This window comes from Portunus trituberculatus, chromosome 46 (genome assembly GCF_017591435.1).
Source record: "Portunus trituberculatus isolate SZX2019 chromosome 46, ASM1759143v1, whole genome shotgun sequence".
Taxonomy (NCBI): Eukaryota; Metazoa; Arthropoda; class Malacostraca; order Decapoda; family Portunidae; genus Portunus; species Portunus trituberculatus.
The window spans coordinates 14,965,704-14,985,703 of NC_059300.1; the positions used below are offsets into that span (position 1 = coordinate 14,965,704).

The 20,000-nt window shown below is 39.3% G+C and overlaps 1 protein-coding gene across 1 annotated transcript in view; it reads right to left on the reverse strand.

Annotated features, from left to right (window-relative positions):
• Nucleotides 1-20,000, reverse strand: part of LOC123520114 (nesprin-1-like) — a 346,042-nt gene that overhangs the window by 303,692 nt on the left and 22,350 nt on the right. Inside the window, 3 exon segments of the mRNA XM_045282036.1 lie at nucleotides 242-334; nucleotides 863-1,042; nucleotides 3,270-3,331. Coding sequence (XP_045137971.1) covers nucleotides 242-334; nucleotides 863-1,042; nucleotides 3,270-3,331 — 335 coding nt within the window.

Here is a 20,000-nt window from a genome sequence, read left to right on the forward strand (position 1 = left end):
GACAGTAAAAATGTAGCGAATAGTAAGTTTTCTTTAACTATAAGCCTCAATTTCTCCATCCTGCCACAAGTGTTGTTGATTCAGCCTCATATTTTTTTTACGAGTATGGCGCCAGGTGGCCGCTCTTCCATGTGAGGATTCTGAGTTGCCTGTCTAGACCGAGGAAAGACTTAAACCCGAGTTTGTGGGAGGTACAGGCGCGGCAGCGGTAGTCATGATGGAAGATGGGTGACGCTCCTACCTGGAAGTAGAGGATGACGGTCCATATGAGGCCCAGCACCACCGAGGGCCGCCCGTCCACCAGGTCCGTGGGATTGATGTTCACTAGCTTTATCTGAGGAGAGGTGATGGCTTAGGATCACAGACCATTATAAATCCCCTTAACAAGATAATATAAACATGCGTAAGACTTTCCTCTAAACAACTGAATACCCACAAAAAGAGAGCTTGCATTTTTTTGTTAAAACATAATGTAAGCAATATTAGATTATATTTTCCTCTCCATTTGGAATATATAACAAGTAATTCAGATCTAATGGCACTAAGTTTACTGGAAAACAAAAACTTCCATTATGGTAATCAACTGAATACCCCAAAAAGGAGAGAGAGAGAGAGAGAGAGAGAGAGAGAGAGAGAGAGAGAGAGAGAGAGAGAGAGAGAGAGAGAGAGAGAGAGAGAGACTGTATTTCTGAGTCAAATCAACAACAAACAATACTTAGTTAAAAATCTTCCCCTTCCTCAAAAAAGAAAAGAACTATTACAATGAGAAACTGAAACATAATGGCACCAAATCCTCCATTACAACTCCATCAACTAATAAAACCAGCCATAAGTATCCAAAAACACATTAAGCGAGACATACCCTTTTGCTCTGTAGGAACTGTAGTGCCGTGTTGGCGTTGCTGAGGAAGTGAGGCCGGCGGAGGACACGGCCCTTCTCAATAGGCAGCTTCTCTCCCGACAGCACCTCCAACAGGGCGAGCAGCGCAGTGCCATCCTTCAGGTCTTCGATCAGATCACTTAGCTTCAGCGGTGGAACGTGCTGCGAGGGAGAGAAGGGAGAGGGTGCTGAAGAATTGCTTACTTGTCTTCACAGAGAGAGAGAAAAAGAGTGTCAGTAATTTACCACCACGGTCGCCTGCTAGTCACCCAGCCAGTCTTCCCCATTATGGAGCGAGCTCAGAGGTTCATAGACCGATCTTCGGGTACGACACAACACACTCCACACACCAGGAAAGCGAGGCCACAAACCCTCGAGTTACATCCCGTACCTATTTAACTGCTAGGTGAACAGGGACTACACATTAAGAGGCTTGCCCATTTGCTTCGCAGCTTCCCGGGACTCAACCCGGGCTCTCTCGATTGTGAGTCGAGCGTGCTAACCACTACAGTACTACGCGCGCGCGCGTGTGTGTGTGTGTCTGTGTGAATAGAATAGGATAGAATAGAATAGAATATTCATTAGAATGCTCAGAATTTACAAGTAAAGTATGGAGCACATACTGTGTGTGTGTGTGTGTGTGTGTGTGTGTGTGTGTTATTCACCACGGGCGTCTACTGGTCACCCAACCACCCTTTCCTCTACGGAAAGAGCTCAGAGCTCGTAGTGACCGATCATCGGGTAGGACTGAGACCACACCACACTCCACACACCGGGAAAGCGAGGCCACAACCCCTCGAGTTACATCCCGTACCTATTTTACTGCTAGGTGAACATTAAGAGGCTTGCCCATTTGCATCGCCGTTTCCCGAGACTCGAACCCGGACCCTCTCGATTGTGAGTCGAGCGTGCTAACCACTATACTACGCGGTGTGTGTGTGTGTGTGTGTGTGTGTGTTCACTGTTTGATCTGCTGCAGTCTCTGACGAGACAGCCAGACGCTACCCTACGGAACGAGCTCAGAGCTCATTATTTCCGATCTTCGGATAGGCCTGAGACCAGGCACACACCTCACACCGGGACAACAAGATCACAACTCCTCGATTTACATCCCGTACCTACTCACTGCTAGGTGAACAGGGGCTACACGTGAAAGGAGACACACCCAAATATCTCCACCCGGCCGGGGAATCGAACCCCGGTCCTCTGGCTTGTGTAGCCAGCGCTCTAACCACTGAGCTACCGGGCGTGTGTGTGTGTGTGTGTGTGTGTGTGTTAGAAAATAAACTAAGCTATGTGACTTTGTGTGTTGTAAATATATATATATATATATATATATATATATATATATATATATATATATATATATATATATATATATATATATAGAGAGAGAGAGAGAGAGAGAGAGAGAGAGAGAGAGAGAGAGAGAGAGAGAGAGAGAGAGACGCCAGGAAGAAAAAAGAGAAAAAAAAATGACTGATGAGAAGTAAAACGGGAAGTACCTGTAAAACTTGCCTAACTTAATGAAAGAACGCCAGACACTAAATACCTGTGCCACTGATAAGTTGGAAATACACGATCGCGTATTTTTTTTAGCAGATGAATAAATAAGTAAGAAGAAAGGAAAAAGTAAAAGCAATAAAATACATAGATAAATAAAATTACATAATATGGATGAATATGTAAATAAATAAACATATTGCAAATCATGAGGTATATAGCAGGAGTCATTTCAATATAACTAAAAACAATATGAGAAAAAAAAGACTATACAATACAAAAAAAAAAAAAAAAAAAATTGCAACAGAAGTATACTTTTTCTGATTAACTGCTAAAATTCCCTAACTACCGATTTCCTCCGTGAAATATGTCATTTAATACTCAAACATACATTATGAACTTCCGACCGCTTAATACAAACCTTTACCACAATCTAGTCAAGAGTGTCCTTTCAAGCAATACGAGATTTTAAAACACCTAGTAGGGTGCGACATATATGTGTAGCTGGAGGGTCTTCTTTATACTAAACACATACTATTGTCAATGCTAACTCCTATTACGTAACATAAACCCATATGACAAAGCAGACAAAAATGCAAGATTCCCCTTTCCAACACGTGTGATCTTCAAAGACGGATAAAAAAGCAACAGATGTGTTTAGTTGGAGGCGCTGCTCAATACCATACATGCTATGTAAATATATAACTCTCTATCATTATCTCAAGAGTGTAAATAATTCGAGCAAGGGTATCTTTCAAACTGGTGGAATCTTAAAAGTAGCAGATAGGGAGCGAGGGATGAGTGTAGTTAAAGTAACTGCTCTACCAATGTGCTAGTTATGAACATTGCTGAGATCTTTATTGCTGCTGTTGTTGCTCTTACTTACCCGAACTAAGTGAGCGTTGATCCAGTTCATGAAGGTCTTTTTCTGCACCCTTTCTTGCTCGTCTGAGGGGGAAGAGAAACACAAATGAATAACTTGGAAAATTAAAGAATGAATAAATGCAATAAATAAATGATAAAATGGATCCAAGTATATATCACACACCTTCAAAAATTAATGAAAGAATGGATGAATGAATGAATAAATGAATGAATACGAGTACATACATAACGCACACACACACACACACACACACACACACACACACACACACACACACACACACACACACACACATGTGGTTTCTGTCCTACCCGAAGATCGGTCTATGAGCTCTGAGCTCTCTCCGTAATGGGGAAGACTGTCTGGGTGACAAGAAGACGACCAAGGTGAATTACTCACACACACACACACACACACACACACACACACACACACACACACACACACACACACACACATGATATAGTAATACGTCGAAACAGTCTCTTGGGAACATTGAATTATGAACTGTAAGAAAGAAGGTTCCTAGAAATAATACCCAGGAATAAATAATAATTACATGAGAGCAATTCTTAGACGAAAAAAAAAAAAAAAAATACAACAAACAAAAAAACTCATACTAGAGAGAAAATACACTAATATCTTAATAACATTTAATTATGACGCAAATGTAGGAAAAATTAAGTCTCCAAATGAAGTTAAGCTCACATACGTAGTTTCAAGGCGAAATGTTCGACGTACGAATAAAAAAGTTAAAAGAAATAGAAAAAAAAGATTGAGAGTTCGGAATTAATTCAACATGACGAAAGTGGAGACGAAACCCAAATTAAAGAAACAAGAGGTGAGAGACTATCTACAGGGACAGGCTTCCTCTTGTCCACAACACCACAACATAATACGACTTGTGGAACCTGTCATCACCACTACCACCACCACCAGTCCTCTCACCTACATCCACTTCACCCCTTAACCTAATGCCATCCTTATGTATATCTACCCAAAAATATATCCACGTCGCTTTATTCATTTTAAGTATCGCTGTGCATTTTCTCAACAATGTCTATTTTTTTTTTTGTATGTGTATTTTTACGTATCAGCAGAACATTAAACCTGCAAACTTTCCACCTACGCACTCACACACACACACACACACACACACACACACACACACACACACACACACAAACAGATACATTAGAGGCTGCATTCCAACCTTATTTTATTTCACAGCACCCTGAAACTTGGGCGTAATGAGAGTAATTTCACTCATCAAACTAATACCCTGGTTAAGAGGAGTTATCATACGCTGCCAAGTATTACACGCAGCTACAACGTTCCATTTATCCTCCATGCTAAACTCTAAACAAGACTATGAAACATAACAGTAGTGAGAACCTTTGACAGATCAGTATATCAAGGCAGGGGAATGAAAGGATGTTTGCGTAAGGAAACCCCAAAGGAAAGGTGACCTACAGAGAAAGGGGAGCACCGGGGTGGGGTGGCTTAAGAACACACCGGGAAGCCTGGCCGCTATTCGACACCCGTGGCACCCTCACCCGCTGATAGGCCGGCAGTGCCCCGCGCCCTACCCCAAGGTGAAGGAGGAGGAAGAGAGAGACGAAAATAAAAAAGAGTGGAGGAATATACTTAATAATACACGACAGCAACAAATATATACACCTCAGAGTTACTAGGGAGTGAGATTATTCATGTAACTACTGCATTGGCTATACACTAATTACATCAATTACTGAAAAAATATAATTTTGAGTGTTTGTATGATAATGACAATGACAGTAGCAATAATAACAATAGTAGCAATCACAACCTGAAGCACAATAAAAAACATTACAAAAAAAAAAAAAAGAAAACTAAGGTCAAAAGACGCAACTGGTGTCATCCCTGTGATATAAGATGGTATTGTGTGCGTATTGCGTTAGTGATTTGCTATGTTTGTAGTGCTGCAGAAGTAACACATTAATAATTCTTCTTTCAATCGTCTTTTTGTATCAAATCTGACCCTATTCCCACGCACTCCTGGGCTGGAAGGGAAGGTTAAAACAAGTGCCACAACATCAACAAACCCAAGAGGTAAACTAGTAGAAGGGAAGATATCGCAAGAGCAATATGCATTAAGTCACTCAAGACCTTACAACACTGACCGAATGTTGATACAATTATTCTACTTTTTCACTTAAAGAAACTGATTGAAGGATGGATATGATTAGTTTGATAATGATAGGGATGGGATGGAACTTTGAAGAGTAGTAGGACCCTGGTGTCTAGTTTCATAGTACGTGGTGGAGTGCGTCGGGGGTCATCCAACGAGCTACACCTGTTTGGTCACTATCTCGCCTTACAGTCCCGAACTGCGCTCCCTTCTGCCTACGGCAGATCACTACCGTCCTTATTATTTTATCCCATCCTTATCCACCACCACCACCCCACAACCGTTGTTGTCTGCTTCTCTGTTTCGATAAGAATAGTATCTCAGAAATAGCTAAATCACTTGAAATCAGACCTATTGGTGGTTGTTTATGTTTTTCTTCATATGTTTTTTTCGTCACACACCTGTACCTCCTTTCCTCTCTCAATCAAGAATAAAACTGGGAAGAGCTAGAAAAGAAACAGAGCTCCGAAGCCTATTGTAAGGGAGCCTAGTTGAAGCAAGTTTATTATTTAAGTCTGGTTGAATATGCTTAATGAACAATGCTTCTAAGAGCTTAATATCGGTGTTAGAGTGACATGTCTGTAAAATTTTGAGATCGGTGGCATCACTGTAATGTGAATGTGCTCTGACAGCAGAAAAGGAAAGATTAGCTAATTGCCTATTAGTTCTAACGGAAAAACCTTTGTGTTCAGTTACCCTGTATGTTAGGTTTCTGCGAGTCTCGCCAATGTATCGTGCTTTACAGCAAAAACAATTAAACTCATAAACGTTGGAAATTTTACCAATGTCTCTCGTCTCACTCCGGTGAAAACAAAAACATACATTACGCTACCCTTTTATGGTCACTTGAGTTACTCTATCAAAAAATCTCTCAGTAATTCTTCAAACACATATTATCCTGACACTATTTTTTGTTTATTTTCACTCATTCTTATACCATTGACTTTATTTTTTAAATTCAAAGACTGTTCCTGCGAATCTCGCCTCCAACGTCGTTTATGAGTTTAATTATTGTTCTTGCTATAAAGCACGATACATTGGCGAGACTCGCAGAAACCTAACACACAGAATAGCTGAGCACAAAGATTTTTCTGTTAGAACTAATAAGGAATTAGCTTATCTTTCTTTTTGTGCTGTTAGAGCACACTCACATTACAGTGATCATCCTTCTGATGCCACCGATCTCGAAATTTTACTGACATATCACTCTAACACCGATATTAAGCTCTTAGAAGCATTATATATATATATATATATATATATATATATATATATATATATATATATATATATATATATATATTCTACACCTTACTGAAAGAGAAAACAAGAAAGAAAACAGGAAGGAGGAAAAACCACAATAGAAAGTAAAAGCATGAAAGAGAAATCCAAACGAATGAATAAGAAAGTAGAGAAGTATCTTGTCATTTCATTTAATTCAACAATTCTTTATTGTATTTAGTTTGGAACTCCAAGAATAAAATTAAAATAAAAGACATCGATAATACATCTTCTTGTTGTTTACGTTAATCTATCTCGTCTCAGAGTGAATGTGTCGTGCTAACATGTAACATACATGGAATTTGTTTGTTTTGGGTTTAGCTACGCCTCCTCCCTCCTGGTGGTGCTAGTGGTGGTGAGCATCACAAGGAGGACGAGGAAAAAAAAATTGAGGTCACGCCAGATTTACAAGTTATTTACACAGTCCATTTCAGCCTAAACCACAACCTTTTTAGCTTAAGACTACCGCACAACGCAATGTTGTTTTTATTTTATTAATATTTTTTTTTACTTCTTGCTTTTTTTTATTTATTTTTTTCTTATACTTCGAAATATAAACGAAAACAAGAAAAGGTAAACAGATGTATTAAGAGCATAACTCAAAACAATCAGTCCGGTATGGAAACCCGGAAACCTAAACAAAGAAAAATGTTCACATGATAAGATAGAAAAAAAAATAAATAAATAAAAGGAGAGAAAATTAAGCTTACTTACACGAGATAATTCGTAGGAGGAGAGATAATTATTTACTTAAATACACGAAGAAAAAATATCATATGACGTTGACATACATTACTGAAAATCAACGTATTCTTTTAGTTTACTTTTTCTCCTCCTCCTCCTCCTCCTTCTCTTCCTCCTCCTCCTCCTCCTCCTTCTCCTTCCTTCCTTTCTAAACTTCTCGTCACGGCATTCCGCTGAAGTCATGACGAAGGAAGATCACGCAAAAAACAAAGCATTTGTTTGGAAGTCAGTTCAGGTCAAACTAATCAAAGCATCGCATCCAGAGTAGGTCATGTTAAGCTGCGTGCTGTTTTATTTCTCTCTTTTCCTTCCCAAAACGTCTGATATCATAACCTTTGACATTCCTTACTCCCCCAGCACCACCGTCTCTCCTCCAGTCGCCCACCCATCCTCTCTCCTACAGACATTCTCCTCCCACACAACTTCTCTGTTGATATACCTCTTCCTCTCCTCCTCAACTCTCAATCACACACTCATGCCTCATCCTTCTCCTCTTTCCTCCTTCCTGTCATCCCGTTTCTCTCCACATACCTTCTGTCTCGCTCACAGACAGCATCCATCTCCTCTCTTCCTTCACTTAATTCACCTGCATTTTAACATCCACGCTTCTGCACTAACCCACCCAACCCCCTCCTTATTCATGTTCCACCTCCCACACAACCCTAACTTCCCCAAACCGACACGAGATTCCTTCCTCCCTCTTCGGCTCCTCCTTTCCTTCTTATCAATCCCCACCATCAAATATCACCCACGCATGCGCACACTATTCCCTTCCCCTCCTCCCCCAGTTTGCTTGTCAGCCCCAAAATGTATTAGACTAATACATCTTGAGCAGCCCCTCCCAACCGCCCACGCACCAAGAAAAGGTCAAAGGGTGGACGATGCTATAAAAATGTCCAGTCACTAATTTGTGATGGTCGTGAAGAGTTAAAGGAAGGGAAGACCGTGGTAGACCAACTCCTGTGTGTTTTGTTTGATTCTGTACGTTGCTGAAGGGTTATAATATGTTTATTACCATCTTCTCATTTATATCTATACATTTATATATCTACAGATTTATGTACTTACATATTGATGTACTATCGCATCACTTCCTTTCCTGTCAGAGACAATTCAGTATCATATTATAAAACTGCATCACACAGTTTCACCAAGTTTGAGTTGAACGAAGACTAATTAAGAAGATCTGTGACTGTTATCAAAAGTCACGTTAGTATAACACGAAGGTAAACAAGATCATAAACGCATCCTGACGCCCTTTCCCTCTTTGAAGTATTTGTTTGAAGTCACGACACGAAGAGATTATCATATTGGCGCTGGCAAAAACTAATTTAGAGACATTGCAAGCTGGTTCATAAGGTTGATTTTACGCCTAGAGTGATTACAGTACAATTTGTATAGGAAAAGATATGGAAACAAATGTTAAGTTGGAAAATGTTTACAACAACAACAACAATAACACCAAGAACAAAATAAATAAATAGATAAATAAAAATGGAAAACACAATCTAAGGCTTTGGAAACTGAATGATGAGATGATGAGATGTAAATTTATACATATGGCAATTAGCGTACAATGTGTAAAAGGAAAAAATACGAAAAAAATGATCACTTGGAATGTTTATAAAACTGAAATATACAAAACAGACATTCTAGGACACTGCTAATTAAAAAAAAAAAAAAAACGAAATAGTGAAGAATTCACCGATAAAAGTGCGAAGCAAATGAAGAGAAGTAAAATGAAGAAGATGAAAATGAAAAATAACAAAACAACAAAATGAGCTAAAAGAAGAAAAAACAAAGTACAACAACAACCTTTACAATGTCAACAAGGAAAGAAAACAAAACATCTAGTTAAGTGTTCCATGTCATCCTGTCATCGCCAACCTCGCTCACTAAGTCGAGTGTTTTGGTTTAGCAACACACGTGTCATGTAGCCAAACATTGACTCTCTTTCATGGCGGGATGGTGTATATTGAGAGAGAGAGAGAGAGAGAGAGAGAGAGAGAGAGAGAGAGAGAGAGAGAGAGAGAGAGACAAGAAGGCACAGGAGGAAGAGGAGGAGGATATTCGAGATAGAAGAGGTAGGAACGGTGGAAGAGGAAATGGAAAGAGAGGACGAATGGAGAGAAGCGAGTCAGGTGAAGCAGAGAGAGAGAGAGAGAGAGAGAGAGAGAGAGAGAGAGAGAGAGAGAGAGAGCGCACAGGAAGACAGGTCGTGAAAGAAGACGGGAAGACACAGGGGGAGGAGGAAGAGGAGGAGGATATTCGTGATAGAAGAGGCAGTAACGGTGGAAGAGGAAATGGAGGGAGGGGACGAATGGGGGAGAAACGAGGCAGGAGAGAGAGAGAGAGAAGAGAGAGAGAGAGAGAGAGAGAGAGAGAGAGAGAGAGAGAGAGGCAGGGAAGCGGCTATAAAACTATGAGATCGAATGGGGAAAGATAGGTAACGAGAAGAGTGGAGGAGGAGGAGGAGGAGGAGGAGGAGGAGGAACAAAGGGAGGAAATCGATAAAGGAGTCAATAATCTTGTGCGTATTTCGAAACACGTTTTTGAAAGGAAAGAAAATGCGAAGTTAACTTTGGAGAGAGAGAGAGAGAGAGAGAGAGAGAGAGAGAGAGAGAGAGAGAGAGAGAGAGAGAGAGAGAGAGAGAGAGAGAGAGCATTCATGTACTTATATATAGCAAATACAAAACTGAACGATATAACGAACTCTAAAGACCAATGAAAACAAAAAAAGGAAAAAAAAAACACTGAAAATGAACACTAGTAAACAGACACTGGACGAAAGGAAAGCAACAAATAAACAAGGGACATCTCATATAAAGAGAAAAAAAAAAAACTATGGACGACAAAGAAAAACGATGAAAGAAGAAAAAAATAATTAGGGAAGAGGAACAGAGAGACATCAGTCATCCCGGACACACATAAACAATCAGTTCATTACTCACACATACACAGAAAAACACGTTATTTTTTTTCGCTTTTTGCTCCCCTGCGGTGTTACCAGTGCGTCTCGTTTGGTCGCAACCACCAACTCCGCCCTTTCGTCTCTCCCAGTCTCTCCTCGCCTCACCAGTCCCGACAGAGCGCAAGAAACTAGTCCTGCGGGAAGTGGGCGGCAGCGGGAGGGACAGCTGAGATCACGCTCGGAAATACTCCTCGCCGAGGCTCGTAACATAAACAACACAGCGATTGCGCCACGTGTGTGTGTATAATTCATTGTTGGCATTCAGTGTGTGTGTGTGTGTGTGTGTGTGTGTGTGTGTGTGTGTGTGTGTGATGAATCGCAGGTTTTGCTTACTGGTGTATGTATGTACGTATATGTGTTTATTTACATGAACTGCAATCGCCTGTATATTTTTTTTTGTCTTGTACATGTGTGTGTGTGTATGTATGTGTGTAAAATAATAATAATAATAATATACGGTTTATTACTTTGGCAATGTAAAAATTACACTGAAAATGTACAGGGGGGGGGGGACACTAAGACAATGAAATGAAATGCTTAACCTAACTATGGATATAACTTAACCTAGAATTCACTTATTAATTTACTTATTTGTTTAAGGCTCGCACAATAGTGGGCACCGCGCTAAGTCGATACCGATCAGTGCGGTGTGTGTGTGTGTGTGTGTGTGTGTGTGTGTCATACGACACACCTTAGTTCGGTCAAAACTCGGGATTATTCATCTCGCGTCACCATCTTACTCTGCATTGATTAATTAATTATTTCTCTTCATCTCATCTCATCCGAATCACACACACACACACACACACACACACACACACACACACTCTCTCTCTCTCTCTCTCTAACGCCGTCACAACAATGCAGCAGCTGCCAGCCGATATGGTGGTAGTGGTGGTGATGATGTCATGTCAGCCACACCTGATGACGCAACTCAACCGTCCCTAACGACCACCACCTTCACCATCACTATCACCACCACCACCACCACGACTGTTTGAACTCATAATAACGGAAAGGAAGGAAAGTGAATCAGCTCGGCACTTCACATGAGCTTAGAGGAACCTGTGTGTGTGTGTGTGTGTGTAAACCTCACCCCAGAGCGTCTGCTGCAGGCGGCTGATCATTTCTCTAATACGTTTTCTCTTCTTCTTCTTCTTCTAGCTCCTCTGCCTCCACCTCCCCTCTTCTCTCATTCCAAAGACATCAATTTCAAATCATCGGCAGGAAACAAAATATCGCTCCTAAATCACGTCAAGTCATCACTGCAAGTACTCCGGTGTCTTAATTCACAGGGAGCGATATAAACATCACACACATGGAGTCACACACATCTTTTCAGGGTCAGGTCCTTTTCTGGCTCCAATCTGAATCTACACTAAAAAGGAGTAGTTTCGTTTAACTTATGCTCTAAGTAAGGTAACCGAACCACCACACCTTCTCATGGCCGAACTGTAGGAAACGCTCATGCTCTCCTGTCCCTAATACTCCCCCTCCTACTCCTCCTCCTCCTATTCATCCTCCTACTGACATCCACACCCGATCCACATCACTGACCCCTATCCAACAACCCCCCCCTTCCACACTGAACAGGAAGTTACTATCTCCATGGCTACCTGCCCCCTCATTACCCCCTCCCACAACCCCCCAACATCCTCTCCTCCTCTATGCCTGCACGCGGGAAGCCCTTCACTGTACTGAATGTTGCAGCTATCCTTAGATTTTTGAAGGGAGACTAGAGGAATACTTCAAAGTTCCAACGTTGTATCTACTGTTACTTAAACTATCATTATCACTACTACTATACTAATGATGATAGACTAGTAACCTCTCTCTCTCTCTCTCTCTCTCTCTCTCTCTCTCTCTCTCTCTCTCTCTCAGGTTCCCAAAGATAACGGGAGTGAGTCACGAAATTGTCACATATTCTCAATCTCCATCACGATCTCCTGCTCTCTGCTTTCTTCACACCGCTGTATCCTTTCCTCCTCCCATCACTCCCTCTTTCACTCTCATTCGTCCCCCCTCCCTCCCTCCCCTCCCGTCATTCATTTCTTTCTTGTTATCATCTACCTGTCCTTTCATGTTCTTTAAATTCCTTTCCCTTTTTTTCTCTCTCTCTCTCTCTCTCTCTCTCTCTCTCTCTCTCTCTCTCTCTCTCTCTCTCTCTCTGTCTGTCATCTCTCCTTTTCCTATCCCTGTCCTGTGTGTGCATTCTTTCTCTTCCATATCTTGCCTGTTTTATAATTTTGTTTCCTTTCCTTTCCTTTCTAGTACTCTTGTTTTCCTGATCTCTTTTCTATAATTCTCTTTTGATTTTTTTTTTCCATTTTCATGAATTACGTGCCTTTTGTTTCTTCTCTGTTCCTTCCTTTTCTCATCCCTCTGTTCCCTGACCTCTCCTTTTCCTTTCATATTCTATCCTCCTCTTTCCTCCATTATTCACTTTTTTCACCTTTCTTTTCTTCTTTACTCTCTAATTCTCTCTAGTTCTTTCACTCTCTTTCATTCCTATTCTGACCTGTTTTTCCATCTTTCTCTTTCAATTTTATCTTACACAGAACTCACTCCTTCGCTATCACCCCCATCCTTCCCACATCGGCCTCGTCGCCATCACCCTACCATCCTCTCCCTCAGGCCCCGTCATTCTACCATGCCCTGAATCACGCGAGGTGCTCCTTCTTATGACAGATCCCCTAATGACCTTCAACTCGCAGCGGCCTTTGAGGCACCTGGTCGTTATCCCTTAATAATGACACCTGAGAACGTTTACCTGAAATTAGTTAACGCGCAAATATTACTGGTATTAGTTCGTTTTTCGTGAGACTAAAGGTGCAGAGGAGAATAAAGAAAGGGAAAGAGGTAAGAGAGAAGGATAAAGAGAGGGGAGAGTGAAGAGCAGCAATAGTGATGGTGTTAAGGGAGGTTAAGGTTGAAGATAATGATGAAGATGAAGTTAAAATTTATGGTGAGAAGGACGCGACAAAAGGGAACAAAGGTGAGAAAATACAAGGAAGGAAGAGAGAGAGAGAGAGAGAGAGAGAGAGAGAGAGAGAGTGTGTGTGTGTGTGTGTGTGTGTGTGTGTGTGTGTGTGTGTGTGTGTGTGTGTGTGTGTGTGTGTGTGTGTGTGTGTGAATACGAGTAAAGAAATCAATACGGCTTGATTGTAATGTTCTTTTTAGATCTCTCAGAACTGCAAAGAAACTAGGACGAGGCAAAGGAAAGACGAGAAGGAGGAAGAGGAGGAGAGGAGATACTGAAAACACAACTAGCAATAAAAACTCTTCCTAGCTTATAAAGAAACTTTCTCCTTAGATACACTTCTCTAGTTTACCGTTCTTTATTACCAGTTTGAAAACAGGATAAAAAAGTGTAAAGACTCCTCCCCACCAGCCTAGCATTTTTATTTATTCGTTGGTTGTAAGAGAGAGAAAGAAATAAGAATTCTGTTCTTGTGGAAGTGAGATATATGGAAGAAGAAGAGGAAGAGGAGGAGGAAGAGGAGAAGGAGGAGGAGGAGGAGGAGAAGGAGGAGGAGGAGAAGGAGGAGAAGGAGGAGGAGGAGGAGGAGGAGGAGGAGGAGGAGGAGGAGGAGGAGGAGGAGGAGGACGAGGAAGAGGTGGTGATGCATGTAAGGAAGTGGAGGTGAACCAGTCGGTAAAAGAAACTAAAACTGGTACTTGTGAAAGGGTTTGGTGACTGACTGGAGGCGAGCAACACACACACACACACACACACACACACACACACACACACACACACACACACACACACACACACACACATTGGAAAGAATGAGAAATGAAGCTGCAAAGAAAGCAAAAATGGTTATAGTTGGAGATTTCAACTGTAAAGACGTAAATTAAGGAAGAATTTGAAGTGGGGAATGGTGGAGAATGGGGTGAGCAGCTATTAAATTATGCGGTGGGAAATTTGATGACACAGTGGGTGAGGCATCCAACAAGGGAAAGGAGGGGTGATGCCCCGTCGAGATTGGACTTGATATTCACAAAGGGAGTAAATCTAGAAAATGAGATTGAGCATGAGTGTCCTTTGGGGAAGAGTGATCATGAATTATTGAAATTTGAGGTAAAGGTGGGGTTCAGCAAAGATAATGAAGTTGGATACAAGGAGGAATGCCTAAATTATGCTAAGGGAAGATATAAGGAGTTGAGAAATTACTTTGGAAATGTGGATTGGTCCGAAATGTACCAGGAAACAAACATGCAGTTAAAATATGAAAAATTTATGGAAATATATAGTGAGGCCGCAGAGAACTTTGTGCCAAAATATACTAAGAAAATCTTAAAGGGAGATCAATGGTTTAACAAAACCTGTGACAAGGCAAAAGGGAGAAGGAAAAGGCATGGGAAAAATACAAGAGAAATAATGAGGAAGTGGAGAGAGAAGCATATAGGAATGCAAGAAATAAATATGTTCAAGTGAGAAGAAGGGCACAACAAGAATTTGAACAGAGAATAGTGGAGAATTGTGAAAGTGATCCCAAAATGTTTTATAAATTCATTAATGGTAAATTACAGAAAAAGAAACAGTTGATAAATTAAAGGTTGGAGATTATATATATGAAGATACAAGTGTCATTGTTGAAAAATTGAATGAGAATTTCTGCAAAGTATTCACAGAAGAAACACAATTCAATCGACGGATGTTACCTGTGACAAGATGGATGCAAGAAATTATAGTAACAAAGAGTGACATTGCAAAAGTTTTGAGTCAATTAGATGTTAACAAGGCAATGGGACCAGATGGTGTGTCTGGAAGAATGTTAAAAGAATGTCAAGAGCAGTTGCTAGATCCAATTTTAGATTTAACAAGAACATCTATCAACACGGGACAGGTGCCAGTAGAATGGAAAAGGGCAAATGTAGTACCAATCTACAAAAGTGGATGTCGCATGGAACCATTGAATTATAGACCTGTTTCTTTGACCAGCATTATGTGTAAGATATGTGAAGAAGTGATCAAAAGCAAGTGGTGTGAGTTCCTGGAAAACAAAGAAATACTAAGTGAGAAACAGTTTGGCTTTAGAAAAGGGAAATCGTGTGTATCAAATTTGCTATGTTTCTACTCAAGAGTGGTCGATATTTTACAAGAGAGGGATGGATGGGTTGATTGTGTATACCTAGACTTAAAAAAAGCATTTGATAAAGTACCACATAACAGATTGATGTGGAAGTTAAGTAGTATCGGAGGAATAAGGGGAAATCTGACGGAGTGGATGAGAAATTATTTGACAGGTAGAGAAATGAGGACGGTAGTGAAGGGAGTGAAGTCAGAGTGGAGGAAGGTAACCAGTGGAGTTCCCCAAGGTTCGGTGCTTGGTCCCATCATGTTCCTGATCTATATAAATGACATGCCAGAGGGAGTGAGAAGTTATATGAATATGTTTGCAGATGATGCAAAGATTATGAGGAGAGTGAGGAATATGCATGACTGTAATATACTGCAGAAGGACTTGGACAAAATATATGAATGGAGCAGGACGTGGCAAATGGAATTCAATACCAACAAAAGCTGTGTAATGAGAATGGGTAGAAGTAAATATAGACCATATAAAGACTACCAGCTGGGGGAAGACTGTAATTGAAGTCAGTGAAGAAAAAGACTTGGGAGTGACTGTACAGAGTAATCTGTCTCCAGAAAAGCACATTAATAGAATATTTGGAAAAACGTACAGCATGCTCCAAAGTATAGGATGGGCATTTAATTACCTGGACGGGAACATGATAAAGAAAATATTGACCACCCTGATTAGGCCACAGTTGGAATATGCATCAGTAATTTGGTCACCATACATGAAGAAACATGTCAAGAAACTGGAAAGAGTGCAGAGGTTAGCAACAAGAATGATACCAGACTTTAAGGAGGTACCGTATGAGGAGAGGTTAAATAGGCTGGAATTAAGCATGTTGGAAGAAAGAAGAGTCAGAGGATATGATAACAATGTTCAAAATAGTACATGGAGTGGACATATTGGATAGGGAGAACCTGATCACGATGGCATCCAGTAATTACCTAAGAGGACACCCAAAGAAAATACTGAAGGACTCCTGCACGAGCGACATCAAGAAGTATAGCTTCCCGTATCGGAGCATTGATGCATGGAACAAACTGAGCGTGGATGTGGTGTGTGACAGGCGAGTGTCAGTCAAATGAAGGAAAAATTGGACAAGTGTGGACAAAGAGACAGGACATAGAGAGCTACGGCTCGGGCCCTGTAATCACAAATAGGTAAATAAAAACAAGGAAGGCAACACACACTTGAGCGGTGGATCTACACTTTCAAATCGTCCTCTTTCTTTTGTTTAAGAAAGTTTCAAAGGAAGAGGAAAAATAGATACAAAATATAAATAAATGGAAATAAGTATATAAATGAATGATTGATTGAACAAATAAACTACCAAATAGATAAATTAATAAACAACGAAAATAAAACACAGCATATGCCAGTCCCAAAAGATATATGTTCAAAACAATATCCAGAAGTTACAAAAAAAAAATTAAGTAAAAATGAATAAATAATAAGTAAATAAAACAAATAAATGTAATAAGTAAAAGTGGCTTAAAACGTTGTCTTCTGTGGGTGTTTCTCGATACTAACAAAATCATTACGTGTCATCCAAGAGAGACGTTTTCAAATCATGTCTTCCTATGCGTGTGTGTTTCGAGATATAAAGTACAACAACACTGTTATGACATAAGCCCCTCTTCACTCGATGCAAAGCCTTGAAGTTCCTCCTCCTTCGCTTTATCCAGTTGCCTTCATGCCCCGGCAAGCCACAACGGTGATTATACTGAACTTATTACACACACACACACACACACACACACACACTCTCTCTCTCTCTCTCTCTCTCTCTCTCTCTCTCTCTCTCTCGGCCTCTATCCAACACAACACTGCTTGTCCCTTTACCGCACTGCACCACCACGCCTACGAAAAGATAAGCGGCACTGCAGGAGCAGTGAGGGACGGTAGGGAAGGGATAGTAGTGAGGCGGGAAAAGCGATGGATGATAACGAGGTTTGGTGGCTACGGATGGTAATGAGAGATGGTAGCCAAGTAAGATAGAGAGGAATGGGAAGAACATGGTAACAAACAATGGTAGCGATAGCGCGGGACTGTACAGAAGCATACCAGTGAGGGATGGCAACGAGAGATGAACATTTGGGCTGCATGTCGGAGAGGAAGCCAAGAAGAGGAATAAACGACTGACTCTAACATTGACCAATACTCAGAATTTGGGTGAACACGGAATGATAGAGAATTCCAATTGGTTAAGGCCTTTGCTAATGGGTAATTTTGGATTAAATTATACTTATTCCACCAAATGTTCGGCAGGATGAATGAGTAAGAGATGCAGGATGACTGACTAACAGTAATTTGACATCAAAACAACAGGGTCACTATTTACGCAAGTCACCTCCAACAGTGTAAACAGTAGTTCATGCATCATTTAACCACCAGGAACGTACCATACATTTCATCACACTAATGAAATAAAAATTCTCACCATCACTTTCAATATCGCGTATCTAAATCATGACAATTGAAATCATTATCGTAACAATTGTTGTAAGAAAACGCCAGGGCAATTCTTAATGGTGCAATTTCTCTTTTGTGTGTGTAAAAGTTAAGTAAAGTAGAGTAAAGTTCATTGTCTTGAGAAAAATAATTTTTACATGCAAAATCAAATTTATACAAAAAAGTGCCACGGTCTGTCGAGCTGAAGCTCCCTGACAGACCGAATTTTACTATTTACTGTGATGTGGATGCGATACATAAGAAGCAATAGTACACAATAAATTCGTTTCTATACAGATGCTCATTTAAAATACATCATTGATAACTAGAAGCGCCTCGAATAACATCCTTAGTTACTCGACCAGGAGCCTAATTTTCTCACATTTGCGCTAAACACAACAAAACATATATATATATATATATATATATATATATATATATATATATATATATATATATATATATATATATATATATATATATATATAGTATATATATATATATATATATATATATATATATATATATATATATATATATATATATATATATATATATATATATATATATATATATATATATATATATATATATATATATATATATATATATATATATATATATATATATATATATATATATATATATATATATATATATATATATATATATATATATATATATATATATATATATATATATATATATATATATATATATATATATATATATATATATATATATATATATATATATATATATATATATATATATATATATATATATATATATATATATATATATATATATATATATATATATATATATATATATATATATATATATATATATATATATATATATATATATATATATATATGTATATATACGTATACAACCGTAATGTTCGTGAAATGTGTGTTACAATGAAGTTTTCAAATATGCTTTTATTTTCTTTTTAAACAGCGACAGGTTACTGGTTGTTTTTATTTCTGTTGGTAAGGAATTCTAGAGTTGAAAATCTGAACTCAGTATACAGTTTTTGAAGAGAGTTGTTCGGAACTGAGGGCAAACTAAGTTAACGTTATTATTTCTAATATAAAGAACTCTGTATACCAACTCAAAGGTTGGAGTTACACTATGGCTGTTTAAATCCTTGTGGATGAATTATAGAAGAAAATATTTGTGGATATCATGAAAGTTAAGAAAATTATAAGTAGAAAAATTGGCTTCTATTGATTCAAATTTTCCCATCGTAAACATACATCTAAAAGTTTTTCTTTGAGCTACAGCCAGCTTGTCAATAAAAGATGGCCAGGCACAAGCCCAAAGAGAAACACAGTGAATAAGATGAGGATAACAAAGTGTGTAATATATGTTGATTAATGCCCCAGAAGTAAGATTATTACGAACAAGGTATAGTATGCCACATATTCTTGATAATTTTACTTGTACAGAAATTATCTTTTATTTTTTATTTTTTTTTTTTCAAAGTTAAGGCCTATAGCGCCTGTAGGCACACTTGAACAGTGTATGGGAAGCGCTGTTCAGCTTCTGCCCATTACCGGCGCAGGCAATTTTATTTACAGTGGTACCCATATTAGGGCCCATATCACCCCCGAAGCTCATCTTGGGTGTAACCACCTAGAACCTGGGTATCATGGTGACATGTAAGTAACTTTAAACCACTTGACAAACGGCAAAGTGTTTAAGGCTGTACGCGGTGGGATTCGAAGCAACGCGTGGACGTCTGCCCGATCGCACGCTCACCACCTTATTGATTTAGCCAATTTAAATTCTCATCTATAATGATCCCAAGAAATTTAGTATTTGCTACACATTGTAAAGTAATACCTTCAATTAAAATAGAGGGCATGGTATGCTTTGTTGACCGGTTTTAAAAAAGTATGTAACGCGTTTTAGTAATATTAAGTTTTAATTTATTTGATTTTATCCAGTGATTTACTAGATTTAATTCATTAATTAAATTTGAGTGTAGATTGGTCATACTGTCATCACACAAG